Source organism: Neolamprologus multifasciatus, chromosome 1 (genome assembly GCF_963576455.1).
Source record: "Neolamprologus multifasciatus chromosome 1, fNeoMul1.2, whole genome shotgun sequence".
In the NCBI taxonomy this organism is placed as follows: domain Eukaryota; kingdom Metazoa; phylum Chordata; class Actinopteri; order Cichliformes; family Cichlidae; genus Neolamprologus; species Neolamprologus multifasciatus.
In genome coordinates, this window is record NC_140439.1 from 27,477,459 (window position 1) to 27,499,608 (window position 22,150).

General features: G+C 39.6%; 1 protein-coding gene across 1 annotated transcript in view; it reads left to right on the plus strand.

The window, feature by feature from the left end:
• The first annotated feature begins 45 nt into the window (after positions 1 to 45).
• LOC146525899 (transmembrane protein 266-like) overlaps positions 46 to 22,150 on the plus strand; it is a 50,956-nt gene continuing 28,851 nt past the window's right edge. The window contains exons 1-3 of the mRNA XM_085151171.1: positions 46 to 1,209; positions 1,997 to 2,134; positions 12,902 to 13,093. Coding sequence (XP_085007297.1) covers positions 2,121 to 2,134; positions 12,902 to 13,093 — 206 coding nt within the window. The 5' untranslated portion in view covers positions 46 to 1,209; positions 1,997 to 2,120. The remainder of the gene's footprint in view (positions 1,210 to 1,996; positions 2,135 to 12,901; positions 13,094 to 22,150) is intronic.

Here is a 22,150-nt window from a genome sequence, read left to right on the forward strand (position 1 = left end):
AAATCACACCCAAAAACAATATAAATAGATATCTGTTATCTTGTTTTCTTAAACCCACTATTGTTGAACGCACTGTGCATCTTTGAAAGACAGCCTCTGAGCCCACTGGGTGCTAAGCATCCGTCTTCGGTTGTAACTACAGGCTAACTACAGTTAATTTAGATCACCGGTTTTCGTTTTTTGCGCACACCCTGAAATTGCGCCTCAGCCTATAACATCTCCAGCAGCCCACGTCCAGGCGTGTTTAAATAAAGGAAGAGACGCTTCAGTCTGATTGATGTGCGCTTTAACCATCGACTGGCTAATCCCGATGAATGACAAACGGTTAAGCCAATTGCTGTAAAGGCAATTTATATTCCCATAGTATCTTTATTTTGGGAAACCATAAAAAACGCTCATGACACGGAGAGGGACGACCAACCAGGCGTAAAGCTAATAAAATCATCTGTGGCGATAATCCGCTCTCAAATTGGCCTCATTCGGGAATTGAGAAAAATTACTCTCAGGCTTTCTTTTTCTCTCACACATACATACATACATACGCACGCGCGCGCACACACACATCCACCCCACGGCCAACATTTTTAGACTGCTATGTCGTGACCGGAGCGATGCAAATGTCACACGATTCGCTGGCTACTGTCAGTCTACGGAACAAAAACGTCAATGTTTTGGTGGCCTTTGGATGAAATTCGCTTCGCGTTGCCCGGCTGCAGCTGTGGAAGGGGGTCGTTAGAGACCCGAGGCTTCATCGGGGCTCAGTTCAGCACCTGGACAGCTCCCCTCGCAGGGTTCCCCGCTGCGCTCGCCGGGGAAACCCTCGGCTGGGGAGCGGAACCTGGATCTGGATCTGGATCAAGCCTCATCAATCTCAGCGAGGAGGAGGCTGCACTTAAAGGGCCGTTATTTCACCGCTCTGATAACAATTACAGCTAATATGATCTTGCCGAGTGACGATGCTTCTTGCATTTGAGCTTCAGCCTCTCTTTGGTTTTGCACTGAAATCCGAGCAGCGGAAGCAGCAGCAGCAGCAACGGCGGCGGTGGTGGTGCTCGTCCAATGCAAAAGTGCTAAGGATAGCTGCAGCCTACACACCGTGCGAGCCTGCTGCTGCTTCACTTACATTGATCACCGCCGAGAGAGACATTTCTATCAGCGAGGGGGCAGCGGGAGGCACAATTACCCGTCAACAATGTAAATCTCACACAGGTAGGTCCTTCGTGCCACATAATTTATGTAAGTGCAGAGTGGATCTGTTAGTAGTTGCACACACAACTGTCATTTAGTTTCTCTCATGACAGCAAGTGAATCAGTGCAGGTTTATATCAGGTGCTATTATTACTCTGATGGAGCGTGGGAAGTCTGACATGCTTCCAACTCTGTTGGAGTGCTAAATATTTGAGAGAGAAGAGAAGATAAAAGCTTTATGACTGAGCAAAAGTTTACTTTTACACAAGTTTTACTGTGTATTCTTTTGAGATTCTGCTAGTCTTTTTTTAAAAATAACCGCACAAAATGTAGACTTCAGATTATTAATATTTGTAAATATTATAATCTGATTGCCACTTTTGAAAACTTGCAGGGCTTGCACAACAGATATTTATCACTATGTTGCGAAGAAGCTTAATTTGGAAAGTCAGTTTGATACACTATCAAATGTCAGATCACTATAATAAAATGTGTTGTCCACGAGTTATGTGTTGGAAGCAAGCTGCCAAATTTCAAAATTTTCCAAGGCATTAAAGAAAGACGACAATTTAGAGTAAGTAAACTGTAAATAAATTAGTGCACTAAAATTGTGAAAGTGTTAAAACTGGCATTATTAGAGTGTTTAACAGTGTGCGTGCACAATTTCAAAATTAGAGGTGTGGCTGATTTTACCTACATTTACACTTATATCAACTTATATCATAACAACTTATACACTTATATAAGTTGTTAAAAAGGATACTTGTATACTTTATGTACTGTACTGTAATGAATAAATTCTTCTCAGGGTTCAGCATGAAAGCAGCATCTCTCAGGTGGGAAGCTGACCTGCAGCACTAAAACAGACAGAAGTGAGTGGAAACCTTTTGACAACCTCCACCACATCTCTATCTCCTCCATCACCAAGGATCATGGCTAATTCTGAGTAAGTACAGCGTACGCACAATTTTGACCACTGATTGATTTTTTATTTTTTCCTCATTATCTGTTAAATTTGCAAACTGGTATACCCAAAAAACCCCAAAAAAACCTGAACTCCTACTCATTTCCTGTCTTAGAAAAACCCCCAATCAAAGTGTCATTAAATGACAGAAAATAATCACATAAACGCTACACTGTGTCAGCTGGACATAAGACTTTTTTTTATTTTTTATCACTCTTCCTTTTTCTTCTTGTTTTTCCAGTGTGCCCTTTTTTTAAATTTTTTTTTTATTTTCTCATCTTTCCTCTATTTTCTATATTGCTCCTCTTTTGCCATTTCCCGGTTTTCCATCTCCATTTCTACAATAATGATCTTTATTCACTCAGACACTGCGCCCGTTGAGGTATCTCTGTCTCTCCTCACTCTGAATGCACAGGCACATGCTGAAATGCAGATTCATGCAAACACACCTGCACAATGCTGACTATAGAGCGTCTGTTCTACAACCGTAAACGCAGGTCACTATTTTAATATCTTCTGTGGAGCAACATCCGCTATATTCTTTATTGTGCCCCGTGACCATTACAAATGACCACAATTCTTTCAGCATACATCTCCACCCCCAGTTTTCTCCAAGCTTTCCCTTTTTAATCTTCCCTCTCCAACCTGTGTACTAAGAACAGCTGATGCATTACTGAGGGAACATGCTGTAGCCTGTGTGTATGTTTTGAATGTGTGAAGGCAAAATAAGAGATATGGGAGAATGCTGAAAATTATTATTCTGTGTCATGATTCTGCTGGTAGTATGACACTGTAATTTGTTTCATTGTAACCAACTGCATTTATTCTCTTGACCTAGATGAATAGCTCTAAAGCTTTGCTACATTTGCGCTTTTTTGAGAGAACCGGTTCTGCTGATGGTCCCATATGAAGCACAGCTCAGCAGCTCTCAGTAGCAGTGCTGTCTCATGTTGTGTTTAAGGTGAAACACATCCTAAAACAGATGACTGTGGCCCACATTTGCACTCGAAACTAATGATTACGCAGTATATTATAGGCACGACTAAAATTTTTTAAATATTTTTATTGCTCTTAACATCCAGCCACTTGTGCACTATTCACCACCTCATCTTGGTTTTTTAAGATGAGATGTCACCGGATTTATTTACATTTATGTTTCAGGCAAATTTGCAAGGCTGATTCTACATTAGCACATATTTTCAGCTCCATAACAATTTGGTTTAAGTTAAAGCAAAATTTAAAGCAAGTCATAATAATTATAAAATACACAAATTCATATATAAAAAAGTAAACCCGATAAAAACCAAAAACATACACCGAGAAAAGCACGGAGAAGGAGAGAGAAAGCTCATGATCCAGAGCATACCACATCATCTGTCACATATGGTGGAGGCAATGTTATAGCATAGGCTTGTATGGCTGCCAGTGGATCAGGGTCACTATTGTTTACTGATGTTATGTCTTATGATAGAAGGAACAGGATGAATTCTGAAGTGTATAGGCTATACTCTCTGCTCAGATTCAGCCAAATTAGGCTTGATTGGACTGATGGGATGCCACTTTGCAGTGCAGCTATATAATGACCCAAAGGATACTGCAAAAGCAACTCAAGGGGTTCTTAAGGCAAAGAAATGGGCTATTCTTTAATGGCAAAGTCAGTCACCTGATCTCAATACAAGAAAGTAGCTTTTTCGTTATTAAATACAAAGCAGAGAGCAGAAAGACCCACAAACAAGCAGCAACTAAAGGTGGCTGCGTCATCCTAATGGAGCAGATCTGGTGGTGTCCATGTGTTCTTTCCTCAGGCAGTCATTAACTTTCTTTTAATACGAGTGTAGAAACAATCCTAAATATTAAAATTGTGTTAGTTTCTCTAAAAAATATGTACATAAATATACTAAAAGTTCCATAATTTCTAAAGACTTGCTGTATTTCTTTCTTAAGCCCCTTGAATTGAAGCTAAAAGTGTAATCTAGTTACTTACTTTCCACACACAGCTTTATTTTTGCTGCAGTTCCATATTTTTTCACCTAACAATGCTCGAGGTTTGTAGCTTGACTGAAGCTTTAGAGAAAGATGTGCTCATGTTCACAGAGTCTCACTTTGTGGAAATAATTTATACAGTAAACTACATTTTAGTTTAGATTTTCCCTTTTGGAACTTTGGGGGTTCCTTGAAGCTCAACGGGACCATTCATCTTTCTCACCCCATTGCTGTTTACACTGATGTTAATGCAGTGCTAGTGGGAGGTTGGAGAGGCTGTACAGTTTTTCTTTTTTAGTTTGGAGGGTGGGAGTTTATATGCTCATCATATCTTTCTGGGCTATTGGAAGAAACGCTGTCTTTGACCTTATAATCCCTTCATTCTACTATACTGATGTTATATGCACCTATGCACAATAACAAATCTGGGTCATGGAATCTCCATTCACATGGTGCATTAATTGTTCCTGTAAATGTGGTTCACCCCTTGCAATTTAAATACAACACAATAAAAAGACATAACTGTTTCTTCTGTTTTAGCTATACTTCATGTACAGGCGACACCTCAAATGCACGCCTATGATTTCTCTTACGTTTGGCAGTGCAGAAGAAACCACTGTTAAAATCAGCTTTACGAGTCTACAGAACTCCGTGTTTCCAGCCTTTAAAGCTTTCAAAACCAATTTTCCTTCAAGCGTCTGTAGAAATTAAAATAATCTATTATTGGATACTGACACAGTGTAAAAAGGTCCATGGACCTCTCCATTATGAGGGAGACATCTGCTGTCTTAGTCCTGCCCCACAAGGGTCTCTGTGTCTCCCGTGTCTTCTGCTGCTTGTATCTGTAAAGGTCAGATAAGAGACTGGTCACAGCAGGGCCAGAACAGTCCATTGTGCAGTCTTCCAATTCATCATAGGTTAATCTGCAATATTATTAATGAGCTAATGTGCCTGGCAGACTTCATTAATATCCACTGGCATGAAATTATGCAAGTTTTTCTGGAAGTTGAATTGGGTTTTCTAGGAAATTACCCAAGGCAGTTTGTAAATTTTGCAGAAGTGACAGGTACTACAAGCTCGAGGTTTTGTTAAACACCAAGATTTGTTAGCAAAGTTGCTGCTTTGAAAAGACTGGTGGCTGTTGGCATTGTTGTTTTGGAAAGGCTTGATGGATGCCAGAATCATAAATTCTGTCTTTCTTTTTCCTTATGCGTATTACTTTGTCTGTGAGTCAACATTAAAAATCATCATTAGACATTTGCTGTCTTGGAAGCAAAACCCTATATTATGTTGTATTTAGTATGGAATATATTTTATGTAGACATATATATGGTTCAAGTATTGTGTCTTACTACAGGATATAACTTGTGAAATAGTCTACAGCTGGCTGTTCCAGACTCATGTGAGATGATGAGTCTGTAACACTAATACACAATGATGCCCAGCTTCTCCAAAGTTCTCCACAGCAGCTGGTGAGAGCAGTGAACATCTGCTTTTTCTTCAGTGTTCTGGCCAAGTTTGGGAGTATTTTAGATCCTCAGGCGTTGGCCTCAAACAACCCAGTCTAACATGTGTGTGTTGATCTTGTAGTCCACCGAGGCCATAAACTGAGTGGAGTGTGGTTCTGTATAAAATGCGCCTGGATGTTTATATATTTTCTCTACACCCCCAGACTGTGTATTTGCAAAGCTGCCACTGGGCCTTTGGAGGGGAGGTGATAGGCAGCGTAGCACCTGTGCTTGATGTAATGTTTGCGCTGAAATGATGGCTTACAGTTTTTATGTTTCATTTTACTGATAGATGCGTATGTTTACACTGTATATCAACACAGTAAAGCACAGCAATGTTGGACATATATTTCACAAATTCCCATTTTTATGGCAACATTTTTCTCCGTACTACATACTACCTGTGCACATGTCAAATCCAATAACACCACAACACTTTATCACTGCTAATGTAGCGGTGGTTTTTCAGAACAGAGTAGATTGTATTTCTTATAATTCAGAGTTTGTAGTTGGACTTTATGATTTATTGAAGTTGCAAAATGTAAATGCAATTATGAAGCGAGTTTAAAGTCAAATTGATTCTAAGTGTAAGCTTCCATACATTTTAATGCTTTTTTTTTTTTGCAGAGAAACCCCAAAGTCCCTCAAGCCCAGAGGTGTCCCATCTTCTATAAATCAAATTGAGTCTATTTATCTGTTAATTTTTCAAAACTTTTATGGAAGGGAAGCTCCTGAGGAACGGGACAAAGATATTTCAACAAGAGCAATTTATCTACAGCTGCATTAGCGCTTCAGTTTATGCTTTGAGCTAAATGCAGACTTCTGTATGTTATTATATGCTCACAATGCTAACATGGCATCTTAGTTTGGTGTAATAAAATGCTAACATTTGCTAATGAGCAAACTGAGGCTCATGAGTGAGACGCTTTCACATGTTTGAGGAACAACACTCTTCGGTGCCGCCGGCCCACAGTTACTTAACATGACCTTATGTTTTGCTCAGTGAAATCCCTTGAGCAGCTTTTGTCACACAATGACCTTTCATACCTGGCCCACAACACCACAATCCACTATTTAATTTTATCTGCCACCCTCAGGGAGACCTGCTCCCCTGAATATCACTCCTTTCCTGTGGGTACTCTTCTGCAGTTTGCAGTCTTGTTAGTCTTTCCATGAAATAATTTCAGAATTTTGCAATTGCCCCTTTCTGTTAGATAAGAGCGTCATGGTTATCTGGAAAGGTCAGTATTTGTATTAAAGACAGCAGAATTTTTTTTATTTTTTGCACTTGGATAGAAACAGAGGTATATTTGCCTTTTAGGTTTTCGGGTTCATTGGATTTCATGTTAATACACTGAAGACATTACCATCTTTAATATTAAACAATTATAATAAAGCTGCAGCAAAGCGACATTTTACGCATGGAGATAAAAAAATTCTTTATGTAATATGTGTAATTATTAAAGCTGTTAAAAGTCTATGATGTAAACTTAATTGGTCCACTTTTTCACTCTTACAGTCCAGATAAATATAATAAAATTGGCATACACTATAATAGATGACATGCGCAGGAATGTTTTAAGTTTCACAGAGTAAAGCAGGAAAAACTAAGATGAAAAGATTTCTCAAAAAAAAATCTTAAAATTCACGATAAAACCCTTTCCCTTAGATATGAAAATTGCTGAACATTGTGGAAATCCATAGCCTGGGTCAGCACCTTTTCCTGATATCTTGACTCCCAGCCAGGCAGAGCACTAGACACATGGGCCGCTAGGCTCTGGACAGCTTGTGTCTGTCATGAGTAGTTATGTGTATGGTCCTGATTGTTTGGGAAAACAGCCAAACCTGCTGCTGTACTGTGGATGAGAGGTGGTATGGATGAGATGTTGTTTGCAGGAAAAGAGTGGAGAAAACAACTATCAGACCTACACACTACGGCAGCGGTCCCCAACCTTTTTTGCGCCACGGACCGGTTTATGCCCGACAATATTTTCATGGACCGGCCTTTAAGGTGTCGCGGATAAATACAACAAAATAAAACTAGTACCGGTACCGAAAAAAAGAAAATTTATTCATAACACACGTGAAAAGACCAAGGAAAACCGAGTAAACGATAAAAACGATAACAAAATAACACTGAAAACCGATAAAACCCCTGAAAACTATACATTTCACACCTCAACTCGGCCCGGTACCAAACGACTCACGGACCGGTACCGGTCCGAGGCCCGGGATTGGGGACCGCTGCACTACGGTATCATATTGAACATATCCAGCCTCAAAGTAAAATATGCCTGCAGGATTTTGTCACTGAGGCATATAGATACATTTTTACAGTACAACAGTATACTCCATCTCATGTGCTATAATGGAAGATAACCCCCCCCCCCCCCCCCCCCCCCCCCCAAAATGCATGTCTTTGGGGCTTAGTGCAACACTGGTCACAGAGCAGTAACGATGATGTTGCATTACAAGTGTTCTCCTTTAAAAAAAGAAAACACCCAAAACCCAACGTGTAATCTCTGGTCTTCAGGCAAACATCTGCTAACTTCTCCCAGTTTTACAATTATGGATATGGATTATGGATGATTACAGATATTTGTGCTTTTTTTCAACTTTTGGAAAACTTTGTTTACATAAATAAAACTACTCTCCATTTTTGAAACTTAATGAATGTTCAGATCTTAACCATCTGCTGCTTCACAGTTATTCCTTTAAGTTGTTCATTATTTTATGTCCCTACACCTTTTCTTTAGCAAAGTCATGCCATGATATGAACAGGGTAGAAAGAGCTGTTGTCTGTTATTCATTTTTAATGATGTAATATCCATATATTTCACTCATATAAAACATATTGCATTATTGAACATGAGTCAACAAAATAACAGAATAACCTCTAGTCCATATATTCATAACTATAAAGAATAAATATCGTCAAAGTAATGCAAGGCCCTCTTGCCAAGGGAAATCATCCCTTCAAATTGGGATGAGGACAGCTGCTTTGAGACTAGACGGCAATAACACTTCTAGAAAGTGAAGCCTTTTAATAATGAAAAACCAAAGACACTGTTCTCAGAAACTCCCAGAAACTTTGGTCTTTATTTATTTATTTATTTTATTAAAGAAGGCTTCATCATTTTTTATATCAGTATCAACATAAAAACATGTCTGTGCATTATTCTGGTGGCTATCAGCTCCTGGTTGTAACTTCTCATCAGTCAAACAAACTACTTCTGCTTGAACAGCTGCTTGGAAAATTCATCTGGTTGTGGTTTACTGACTTCCTGCCTACATCAAAATAATTTGGCAAAAGTTTTTGTTCTTTGTTCTCTCCTCTAATTTGGTTTGATTAAATGAAAAAAAGGACATTCAAAGATTCACTTATTCCTTAAGTAATTCATATTCAGGCCTTGTGGAAAAAACACATCGTGATCTATTCCGAGTGACTGGTGTCTATTTCTGTCTTTCCCAGAACCCCAGTTTACACAGACAAAGCGTTTTGGGGTCACTGATCACATCCCCCCATAAATAATCCTTGTCGAATACACCTCCTGACGAGAAATGTAACTCATTCAACTTCTGTGTGAGTGGTTGAGTTTCCAAACGTTCTCGTTACTCTCTTGTTACGTTTATGTGTCAAAAAAACACTCCAGTTTGTTGCTTTTTCATGTTACAGTTACATAATTTAAGAAGCAACAAACTGATAATGGCTTGGTGTAGCACTGTAATCCAGTTGGATTTGTACTGGTGATACAAATATAACCCTATTTAATATTATTTTTTATAAATCAGAAAGTGGGTTTGGGCATTACATCTGCATACCTTTCAGTATGTAGGAAATGTATATGTCTTGACCAAACCTTATAGCAAAGAGCTATTGTTTAAAACTACATTAAAGTAGTTCTCTAATAATTAGCTTTGGTGTATTATGCTAGCATTGATTAATGATGGTGTTGGTCTTATGCAGATATGCGGAAGGCCCTAAAGAATGCTGATAAGCTACTAACTCGACAGCCAGAGATTTATTACCAACTACCCATGTATGCTTATCCACGGGGAAACAAGTGGACAGATTTGTTCTTTTGCAGACTTATCAAGTTCATTTCTTGCAGTTCCTTCTTTCCCCCCTACACATGAATAGAACTTCAAATACAGGAAACTGATTGAAAAGTTGATTTAGAGCATGGTTTTCTAAGTTCCGGGTGCTGAATGGCAGTTTAGAGAGAGCTATTTTGGGCTGCTGCCCTCTCACAAGGGGTCGCCACAGCAGCCATGGCCTCATGTTAGATTTGGCAAATGTTTTATGCCAGATTACTTTCTCTGATCGAACCCTAAAGTGATTTGTGGATCGTCCTGGAATCAAACCAAAGACCTTTCACTTGTTTGTCAAATATGTAAACCACTACACTACGGAGCCACTGAGTCACATAACACAGAGAGGCAGAAAAAAAATGCATCAGTCACTTTTAGTTAGTGTTTGTAATGCTCCTGTTTATACAATGGTGGTTTATGTTGGCAGGTGTAATTGTTGTGCTACATTGTGGTTTTTCAGCCTTTAGTTGGGTGGCTGTTTTTTTTTCTGACTCCAGCTGTATTTGTGTATGTTGGCACTGTTGAGTCTGCAATGATGGCGCGAACAGAAGTGTTAATACTGAAGAAACATGATCCGTTGGCTTCATTCTGTGCTGTTATAATATGACATGACTGTTGAATGAATTAAATACACAGTGGTGGAGTCTTTCCTCGTCGTGCTTGCAGGCCACACAACAGGTTACCACAGACTGCCACTGAGAACCCAGGCTTAGAAAGATGCAATAAAGTTTCAAGTTTTCTTCTGAAAAACTTTCATGTATTATCTGACTAAAAATACACTTAACAAAAGCCACGGCTTATGTTAAAAAAAAAAGGAGCAGGACATTTGATTTAAGTTATTAACTAAATTGACCCAGTTCACGCCGAAAATCTTAAACTTCTTATTTTAAAATCTGCAACTGACAAAAACAGAGGTCAATGATGTCATAGCTTGCCTGATTAACTATTAACAGTGCTGCCAGTATGATTCAGTAGTAAAAAATCTAGGTAGAAAAAAACAGACAATTAAAAAATATAAAACCATCCTCCTGCAGCTCTCCCCTCTCTGTTTTGCACCCCTCCCACCAATAAATAAAAGAATAAAATAAAGATTTGTGTTCATGCACTGTTCTCTGCTTAACCACTTTACAACACCACTTATTATCTACTTTGTGGACTTTTTAAGTCTCTTGTACTACTTTGTAAAGTGTTTTAAAAGGAACTGTGAGTCTCTACAGTATGAAATCCGAGTCCAGGCCACACAACCATTATCAACAATTAATTATTTTTGACTGCCTCAGCCGTGATGTAAATAGAGAGTAGGCGGAAATATTGTGCGACCATGACATACGATGGTTTATGTTTGTTAGTATCACGTGCTTCTGCAGCAAAATTTTGAGAATTCAGTGTCGGTCCTGTGCTTAGTGGCCAAATTTCTCACGTCGCTACCAGCTTGAGAGCCTAAAAAGATGGATGTCATTTTCCCTCAGTTGGTTCCTGCTCTGTCCTCATTTCTCTTCCTTGGTGAAATAGAGCACAGGGGCCTTTACTTTTACCACATTTTTTCTTTTCCTCATCAACTTATCAGCTCTACATTACCATTTCCTTTTTCACTTTGCCCTTTCTGTTGTCAGGCTTCCTTCCCCACGTCTCCTTCCTGACCCCTTTCTCTCTACCTCTCTTCCTTTTTATCACTTTTACTTTTGTGTTGCATCTGCTTCGACACTTCTAGTCCTCCTCCGGAGCCTTTTTAGTCTTCTCTCCTCATTTGTCACTTTTTCTTGTGCCTGTCTGGTTCCGGCCGTAATTGAGCTTTTTTTTTAATAACCCCTGGTTTCTTTACACTCACACCACTCCTCTATTTCCCCCTTGCCTTTCACCTTTTTTTCTGACTTCCTTTGACGTTTGAAGGAGAGTGGGGATCCACTCAGCTGACAAAGAGAGAGGCAGTGACGTCACAGCAGACATGATACACCAGCATCTGCTCTGGTCTAAAAATACACACCACAGGGCACACACAGTCAGTCTGCAGCTGCACTCAGCGTTTGTTTTCACCTACACGCTCTGCTGAGATGGCCCAGCTTTTACACAACTGGGGCTTGTGGGCACGCTGGGCTACATGCTGCTGGCCTTAAACCGAACACCCAAGATGTGTTCAGATATTAAGACTCCAGGTTGGTGCGGGTGCTGAAATGAACCCTGTGGAGGCTGCAAGGAATGTCAAATTGTTCAAAGCCCTTATTGCTGACTGATAAAATCTGTGGCACTTAGATATCTTAGAAAGTGTTCAAGATTATTTTTTTGGGGGGAGTTTCATTTATAGAAATTGTTTATTCAGTTGTCACACCAAGTGTCTGTTATTGTTGTCTGTTCAGCAATTTAGTGATAAAAATATTTATACATGTCTGTAATCTGGGTAATACAGTTTTACTGATAGAAGGAGAACTGTAGCCTATGTTCAAAACAGTTGTGCTTATTGAAATTTAAAAATAAACTAAAGTGCAAAGTAAATCTGGGAGCTATTGAAAGTTCAACTGGGACAAGCATTTGCATTTGTATGGTTTCAGTCATGTACCACTATAAAAAACAACAACAAAGCAAATACAAGTACAAAAGTCAGTATTCATCTCTTAGTGCCCAGCTGCTCATTGCTGTTCAGCTGTTTAGATTATATAGCAAGCCAGTTTGAGGACAGCCTGTCAAACTTTCAGTGATCTTTTGGAGCAAGAGGCACCTGTATCTCTGCTGCGCCTTAACAGTGGAGTACATACTGTAGTCGTTCTTTGGTGCTGAGTGGGTGTTAAACCTCCTCAACCCTATGCTTATTCCCTAATGCCATTACAGTAAATAAGAATGTTTTCCTTGTGAAGTTGCTGGGCAGCATAATAATAATAATAATAATAATAATAATAATAATAATAATAATAATAATAATAATAATAATTATTATTATTATTATTTTAATTGCACCACTTTTTTGATACATACATATAGGTCTTCAACAAACCTTGCCTATTTTCTCTGTAAATTTTTCTTTGCCATCAATGATAAAATTATGAGTTTGATAAAGGTATCTGAAAAATGTGATCATTTCTCAAATAATGCTTGTCTTTTTCTGTTTTTCTCCACTGCGTGCTTGTCTGTGTGCATGTCATTTGTCTGTTTGTTGTTGCTGGCATGTAACTAGCGAAGTGGAGCAGGCAGGTCTGTCAGATTTGGAGATCATCTCCCAGCCGGTGGAGGATGAGAACCAGTGCTTGGCTCCTCCAGTCCAGCTGGTGAGTTTTGGCTACAGAGATCTGCCCCTTGCAGCTCTGGACCTCTCCCTGGCTGGCTCACAGCTGCTCTCCAATGCAGATGAAGATGAAAACAGGGAAGGGTGAGTGAAACTTGTGTTTTATATGTATATATGTAAGATTTCTTTCTCTAAACTCTCTGCTGCATGAAACATTATTACTTGTATTGGAATTAACAGGGTAAGATTCACCAAGGTACTGCTAATCAAATGTGCTTGATTAACAGATTATCAGCAATTGTGTCCACCTCTGTGAAAGCAGATGTTTGGGCAGTTTGCTAGTTGAGAGCAGCAGGTGTGTGTTAATACAATGGAAAAAAAAAATCGCAAGTAAACTTTAAGAAGCATGATAGTAAATTAAGAAAAAAGACTGAACAAGTGCAGCTTGTTTGGATGGGTTCCCAGGAGGAAGCCTCTTCTCTCTAAAAAGAACATAGCGCCACATCTCGGGTCTGTAAAGATGCATCTGAACAAACCACAAGACTTCTGGAACAACGTCCTTTGGACAGACATGACCAAAGTGAAAATATTTGGCCATAATGCATAAACATGAATCAGTTTTGGTGAAAATCAAACACAGCATATCAACACAAATACGTCATACCTCAAGCACAGTGGTACTGGGGAGATGATTTGGGTTTTCTTTGCAGCCACAGGACCTGGGCACCTTGCAGTCACTGAGTCAGCCATGAACTCCTCTGTTTACCAAAGTATTCTTGAGTCAAATGTGAGGCCATCTGTCTGACAGCTAAAGCCTGGCCTAAATTGGGTCATGCAATGATAATGGCTGAAACAGAACAAAATCAAGGCCCACTGAAAGTCCAGACCTCCACTTATTTGAGGTCTAGACTGCTGTGGTCCTGCTGTGGTGGGACCTTAAGGGATCTGAGCACAAACCTGAATGAACTGAAGCAATGTTCTAAAGAAGAGTCATACAGAAAACCATTACTTCACGTTATTGCTGCTAAATGTGGTTCTAAAAGCTACTGAATCATGTGGTAAACTTTTTCATAGCACTGCATGCCTCATACCACATCCCAGTTCTTCTATACTGTTTAGGTACAGAAAGTAGGTATGTATTAGCACATTTTGCAGTCCTATATTTATATGCACTTATGCTGTTATATATTTTTATTTCATGTGTACTGTACATGTATGCATGTGTCTAAATTTTATATTTAGAGGCATGCAACCTTCCAGTGTTAAGACCATTAACACAGCCATTGTGGAACAGGCACTTTCCACTGCTGTCTGCGGTTATCACAGCTAGCAATGTAGATTTTAAGTTTACATAAAACAGCAGCCACTGTTTGTAGACTTACACACCAACACACACATGCACACGACCCATCACACTTGCATAAATGCCACATGGTATGCAAGATTATCATCCATCATGTGTTAAGTCTCCCGCCCCAAGTCCTTGACTTGCTGTCCCCGTTGCTCAGTATTACGTCCATTTATCATTAAGTGACAACCTCTGGGTTGTCCTGCGTCCATAAGTTAACTGAGATCAATTCATCATTTCAGGCTAAATATCTGCCCTCCTCGCCTGCCTGCTGACAATAGGAGCCTTTATTGTAAGTGACATTTTACAGTGCATGAGCCAGAAGCCGATAGTATCACACACTTAATTTCTTTTACTGTCTAACTATACATGCTGTCACGTTTAATTACTTTATTGAGTCCGCAGTTGATCAAAAGTTGGCAGTTAAAGGTTGTACGCCTCCACGCAAGTTTTCCTTAGTCTTTGATGTTTAAGTAATTTAAATCCTGAAAATGATCAAAAGCTGTTCCATAATGATTTGTGCTTTGTATCCATATTATACAGTAACTAGTCATTATTATCTTGTGTTTTTTTTCTTTTATTCATACTTTTCCGTATGACTGGGAATCCTGGACTTTTCCATGATTCTCAGGTAAACTTTACGAAAATGGGACTCAAGTTTAATCAGAATCAGAATACTTTAAGGAAATCATGTGGCTACAGTTGTTCCAAGACAAAGTACTAGAAGTAGCACTTTGTAGTAGTAGTAGTAGTAGTACTAGTACTACTTTATTATAAAGTACTAGAGTGTAAAATGTTAAACATATCTCAGTTACTGTGAGCGAGACAATAATTCTGTCTCAGTAATTGTGTGATACTTGTGAACTGCTGATCACAGTCCTTGTTATTTTATCCTTTCACATGATTGTGCAAATTTTAGGTTTGACATATGGATATGAGGTCAGATCACAGCTGTCTTTGAGATTAGTCACAACATTAACAACCTTTTTTTTCCACCATGCAAAATCTGCCCACCGTCCAGTCTTTGCATTCTGTCCAGCAACTGTGACTCAAACCTGGCTCTTAGCGTGAGATCTCACTAGGATGCACATAAACACCATAAGCTGTACTACAGGATCCAAAACATGCACACATACACAAACACACACAACATATCCATACATGCTGCCTCATCCAAGTACTCCGTTTGACACCAAATCAGGTCTCACTCCATTGGTTCGCTTCAGTTAGCCTCTCATGGCCAGAAACAGATGGATTTCACAGACGCACCGTGCTGACACTCACACTGCGCCAGTATTACAACCAGTACAGTCCTTGTGTGCATTACCATGCATTTCCTTCCCTATACTTAATGGATAGATGTTTCAGTGTTTGTTGTGAATGTGCTGTGACATCACCAGCTCAGTGTCTGGATTTGGTGTTGTTAGGAAACACTTTAGTGTACAGATATGAATTATGAATGCAGCATTTCCTATTGTAGCTCAACCTGTGACATATACCTGGAAGGTATTTCTTAAACCAAGAGTTATCCGGTAAATGGGTCACGTCCCTGCCGTTGTAATCACAAAAATGAGAACAGCAATCTCTCCAAATGAGCTTGGGTTTGAGGGCATGAGACTAAATTTCTCCTTCTGGTCCAGATGCTGAAAAACTTTAAGAAGCCCTGCTGTAAGAGGCTAGAACAACAGATTTAGCAGACACCGTTTTAAAGGTTATTTTACCAGTGGGCTCAATTTACTCAAAACGAGCTTAGCGTGATGGGGTCACTATTTCATATTCAAGCCATTAGTGTAAAACGTCTGCCTGTAAAAACGCTGCCAGTGGGAGTTGTAAAAGTCATCATTCTTTCTTTTAGCTTTAATGAAATTCCATTTAAATCCACCAGGCATGAGCTTCAGTAACGTGTACTTTGCATCTTTTCTAAACCTTAAACGATGTACTAATCTTTCAAATTAATCACTGTTACCGGTCCTTGTCGCTGGCCTTTGGTTTGTCCGGTTTGTTAGGATGTTCCCATATCTCCTCCTTTGTGGCTAATGTGTAGGAATTTCAAAAACCTTTGCTGTTTAGAGGTCTTGTATCAGATCACAGTTTTTTTTTGTAAACTATGAGATTCTGAGATTTAACAAAAGCCCTTGGAAGTAGTCATAAGCAAGCACTGGACGTGAAAATCGTAAAATATTTAAAAAAACAAAGTGCCTACTGACATTAGGGCCATTAGAAAATGCAAGATGTTGCAAGTGTGTCCAAATGAACGCGTCACTCAGCCTGACGCCCTCCAAGACCCGAATCTATTTTATTCTGTGGGTTTCAGCACCGCTGGGCTTTCGGTGATTACGCCTGTGCCTCCGTCTCCTCATTACCGTATCGATCTACCTTTCAAAGAGACAGCAGCCATTAGCCCTCCTTAAATGACATTCACAAACATCACGCCCCATGCCCCATCATCATGTTTTACTATGTTCTCCTGCGGCAGTGGGCAGCTTTCTTAAATCAGCGCTTTCACATCACCTCCCAGTGAGTTGACTTTGTTGGGTCGTAACAGTGTGTACGCACCATCCTGCCCGTATCTGTCTTCGCCTTCAGAATGCAAATGGGAAACACTGGAGTGCATCTACCAGAGTGACTGATGGGTAAACTCACCTTTAGGGAAATGGGGCAGGGGAAATGAACCTTTCTTATGGGCGTGAGGAATGATGAAGTGAAGTTGAGAGGAGGCAAGACAGCGGCAGTGCGATGGCAATCCACAGTCATCAAAATGAAAATGTATGTCGGAGAGAAATCTGTTGGCTGCTCCGCTGACTTTACCTGGGAAAGTCGATTGCCACCGACACCACACCCCCGCAGACCCCGCCACTTTCAGTCTGCATTAGATGGCTCATTGGCTTTCTGAGAGTGAAAGAGCGTCATGAAGAAAACAGTGCACGGGAAATGTTTAGGCATGCTCTGTAGCGATGTTTGGCAAAACGAGAGTGCACGCCCATGAAAGTGAGAATGTCACAAGCATGGTAGAGGTGTTTCATCAACAAGGTGATGGTTCATTGGATGATGGGCTGAAGTTATTTTCAGTGGCAGTTTGGGAATGTGTTGCTGTCAGCTAAACTTTTCTCATCTACTCATTCCAGAGAGAAAGTGGGTGTAAATGAAAAATATGCAAATTCAAAACAGATATGTTTTCTCTTTAAAGACACGGTTTACAGTAAATTTAATGTACCAGCTTGCAGCATATTTTAAAGTTATTGAACTAATCACTTTTGTTGATGAGATCCTGAAATGAAAATCTGCATGGAAAATAAATCACACATTTATACGTTGGGAGTGGAAGACAAGGCACAAGCTGTTTTTCTTTTTTCCTCCTCTCACAGATTTGCAGATTAATTGCAAAATGAAAAGCAGTTTGTGTTATTATGGTTTGCCAATACTATAAAGATGCGGCGTGTTTCATAGCAGGATGCAAGCAGAGGGGATTAATCAAGAGAAAAGGCTCCTGTGTCAAGCTGCCACTGTGTGATGAAGCACCTACTGTCAGGCATGTTCGCATATCATAGCCTTTAGCATTGTGAAGGTGGAGCTGACCTTACTGCTATCTCTCTCGTATAGTGTGCTGCCCTCACTTCACACAGTGGGAAAGTAGTCACTCACAGATCGCCGCTCATTTATTTACTTTTCCTCTCTCATCCTTACACACACACACACACACACACACACACACACACACACACACACACACACACACATACATATATATATGCATGCATGAACAGAAGGAGAGTACGTAGAGGATATATAGACTGAGAACAGAAAGGAAACAAGGCCAGGCCTGAAAAGCTTTCTCACTGCATTGCGTAGTGGTTGTTATCTAACCCTCTGTAATCATGGTTCACTTCATATTCCAGTTTATACTGGGCTGTCACACCTCATTAGGAACAATAGTGCTCCTTCATTGATGCTTCTGCACATTTAGATAGGCTCTTCTTTCTCTCTCTTTCACCACCTTTTTACATATTTCCATTGTTTCTCTGTATTCTTGCTTCTTCTCTTATTCCCTCAGCTTCTTGTTTCTTTTCACATTCACCGTCTCATCTTTTTCTGCCGAATTTCACACAAAGTACACCTTCCCATACTGAATACCAATCTCGACTGTAACTAGACTAAATGCCAAAAAAGCTCCCTTTTTTTGCATTGCTCTACCACCAGTACAGAAGCCCCTTCACAATCCTGCAGGAACATCCAGGATTGTCATTCGGTGGTGATGTTGAAGAAAGGTGGACAGGTTGGAGATTTCCACCACCAGCTTTCTGTACTGTTGCCTAACAGAATGTTCCTATCAGGAGAGAAGTGGGCGACATTGTGGGAGGTGGTTGTTCTAGCTAGCATCAGGGGGCAGTTGCAGTGTTAGCAGTTTTGGCGCCATGGTAAGTGGAGTGTAGTTATTATTAGAGTTGGGCCCATCCATCTTCCTGTCTAGGAAAAATGCTGGGAGGACCAAGGTGGCGTGGGCTTGTGTTCAGCACTTTCATGGCCGCCCACTCTCCCCATAGTCATCAAGCTGCTTTTGTTTGTTTGCTCACTTTTTTTTTTATGTTGAAGGGTTCTTTTGGTGCATTTCAGCTTGTATTTGTGTTGGCTGCTGCTAGTGTGCGACTTCATCGGAAAAAGATTTTTGGGCGTAACAAAGAACGACAGAGAAGAAGATCTGCAGGTATGGTGTTAATCAAAGGCTCCGTCTTTGGTTTAAACTGAACATAAGACTGATGATGACAATATGATGATGATGACTTCTTAACAAAATTACGTATTTTTAAAAAAAATTTCCAGCTTTACCGTATTTCCTTAAAAAGTCTCTTATTTTAAACTTGAAAAACACATTTTGAGCCAAGTGGACTATCCCTATAATCAGCCAGACAGAAAGTAGACCAGCTTTTTGTAAGCCAACTGCTTGATAAAGCCTATCGTGATGATTAGAACTCTGCGTACAGTGCAAACATTATATAGAATAAAATTTAACCTTCAACTAAAATAAAAAAATTGCAGCAGCTGCTCAGCCTGCTCTGTTCCTGAACTTATATCACTTCCAGCCTCCGAGGTCTGATGTGCACATAAAAAGGTATGAAAAGCTGGTCATGGTATGGGGTATGATGCTGACATTGTGCTAAGGGATAAGGGGAACTAGCTGATCTTATTATTGTCTGAGCTCAAGGGATCTAGATAAAAAGTGCAGTGTAAAATTATATTAAAATTCAAGTTGCCAGACCAGTCCAGCCCCTGCTCCTGGACTGCAATTACAAGTGCACACCTGAGCAGTGGAATGATGTCACCTCCCATCGTTGTGATGGGCGCATGGTTGCCAGACACGGAGACAGAAGCATATGTTGCTGATACGGCTGGTCCAAATGTGCAAGGAGTCCAGGGTTAGGTACCAACACCAGATGGTTCATCTAAATCTGTAGTGAGCAAGGGTGGGGGGGAAGGAAAAAACAAGGACTCCTACCCTTTACCACCCAACAGCTTTAGGCCAGGGTTCCAAATATTCTATTTTGGAAATAACTACTGGCTCATTTGCAAGTCTTAGAAAGTGGTTGATGAAGGAAAATAAACACTTCCCTCTTTATACAATCACAACCAACTCTGGTGTGATTTTGTCATCAAATTGGTTCTGAGATTAGACTTTTTTAAAACGTGGGCATGAACTAAACTGTTACTGTTTTGAATAGTAGGACTTTTAAAGCTTTCTTGTTAAAACATCTCAGAGCAATCTTGATTTCATGAATATGTCAAAAAAGAACGACGTTCGTTAACCTGAATTTGGAGGTGTGAGATCATCTGTGCTGCTAGTTAGTATTTTTGTTGATAGCACACTATTTTTACTCAACCTGCTTTAACTTTGTTAGAAAGCAAAGATTAAATATTGAAGTCTTACTTTTTGGAATAATGCATTCTCTGAAGGCTTTCACCCGGTCGAGCCAATTTGGCCTGATTTAATTAGAGAGAACGGGAAGTTGTCTGAGACGGCGACCAGGGAGTGACCGTCCTTCTCGTTATCTCCCAGACTTCTTAATTCCTCTGCCAATGGGACAGCTGTAGGCCTGTATAGTGTAGGAGTTCACTGTTTGCCAAATCACAATTATCCATAACCTTTGAGGAAAAATAAACATGGTGAACCTTTACTGCCAGGGATGGCCCGAAATATAAACCAAAATTTTTAGATTTTGAAACGATAACTGTATAGATGATAGATTCTGTAGTTTGCCACCCTGCCATTACTGTTCTTCCTGCAAAGCAGTTAATTTAACACTAAATCGCTATGTGTACATTGTTTTATTGAAACTGGTTTTCATACAATAATTGGCCTGCTCATTTACCATAAGATGCAATATTTTTGTCACAAAAATGATGCACAAAACGACCAGTTTCTAGTAGAAAGCCATGCCATATACACCACATATAACCATATTCACATTGCACATGGCACAAGGGAGAAGAGTTGAAGTGTCTGAGCAAAAGTCGAGACCAATTTGAAAGTTTTGTTGCAGATTTCTGTGTGTTTACATCTGTATTTAAAGCATAATTTATCTAACAAACCGATGTCTTACTCCCCAAAACAAAATAATTATACGTGATCTGTGTTCATTAAAAACAAAGGTTGGCTAATAACTGTGCATGAAACACACTGATACTCAGAAAGTTTTGATGGCTGAAGAGTTTTACTCATTTACTATAACAAGAGTGGTCGCTAGGGAAATGATAGTTTACTTAAATTTTGATCTTAAATGCTTTCCTGATTGGTTTATGGTCTAATTTGCTAGTTTTTAGTTGTACTGACTACAGCATCATGTTCATTTTTTAAGTCATGGTCCCCATTAGATTTAAAAAGATCTCAGTCAGATCTACCCCCTTTCTCACCAGTTTTGGGTTCAAAACATCACAACAACCAAAATGCTAAGTTCGACACGTCATGAAAGGGCTTCTCTATCCAAGTGTTGATATTATAGTGGCTTTGTCCAGTCTAAGAGTATATTTCTATACATACATACACACTTATCAATGTGTGGGGCTCAAGTCATCTAAAAAAATCTCTTAAATGTTGACACCTGGCTTTTTAAAAAACATTTTTTAAAATATATTTTAGCCTTTTTTAAGAGGGAATAGTAAGGAAAGCTTACAGTAAATCAAAGATAAGGTGTGCTCCTAACCTTTGGCATATGGGTTGCCTGCTGAACCAGCTACAGTAGTGTGCTTATTTTAATCTATCTCATAATAATTAAGACACAATTGACATCTTTTATTATGGATTTACTTTTCTTTTGGTCAGTGAGAATTAGTATTGTATTGTGTATGTTTTTTCCTCTGTACTAAAGCAGTAGTGACACGGCACATGTTAAGATCTAAAGAAACACATGGAGATTTCAGTTTCTGATGTAAAGTGTAATAATATTGATCCTTAAAAGCCAATTTATTAGAGTGTTTTGCTCAGCTGCATCCTAAGGTGCATGGTCATTTAGCTCTGTTATCGGGGATATGTGAAAGTGTTGTTTTGAAAGCACCATGCACAGTCTCATTAGTCTTTCTTGTCCATGAAGTCAAAATCTGTCAGGTTTTGTTTCCTGCATCTTAAATAAGCAGCAAAATGGTTTGAGATTTACTCAATTCTGAACTGACATCCATAACGATCTGCAGTCGTGACACTATACTGATTAAAGCTTGCCGTGATTGGGTGCATGCACCCTTATCAGTGCACACATACAGTATGCGATATACACACGGAATACAGAATACATCAAATGCAGGCATACACACACAGAGAGACACACACGCGCACATACTGACCTTCCAGTCCCCTTGTAACATACAAA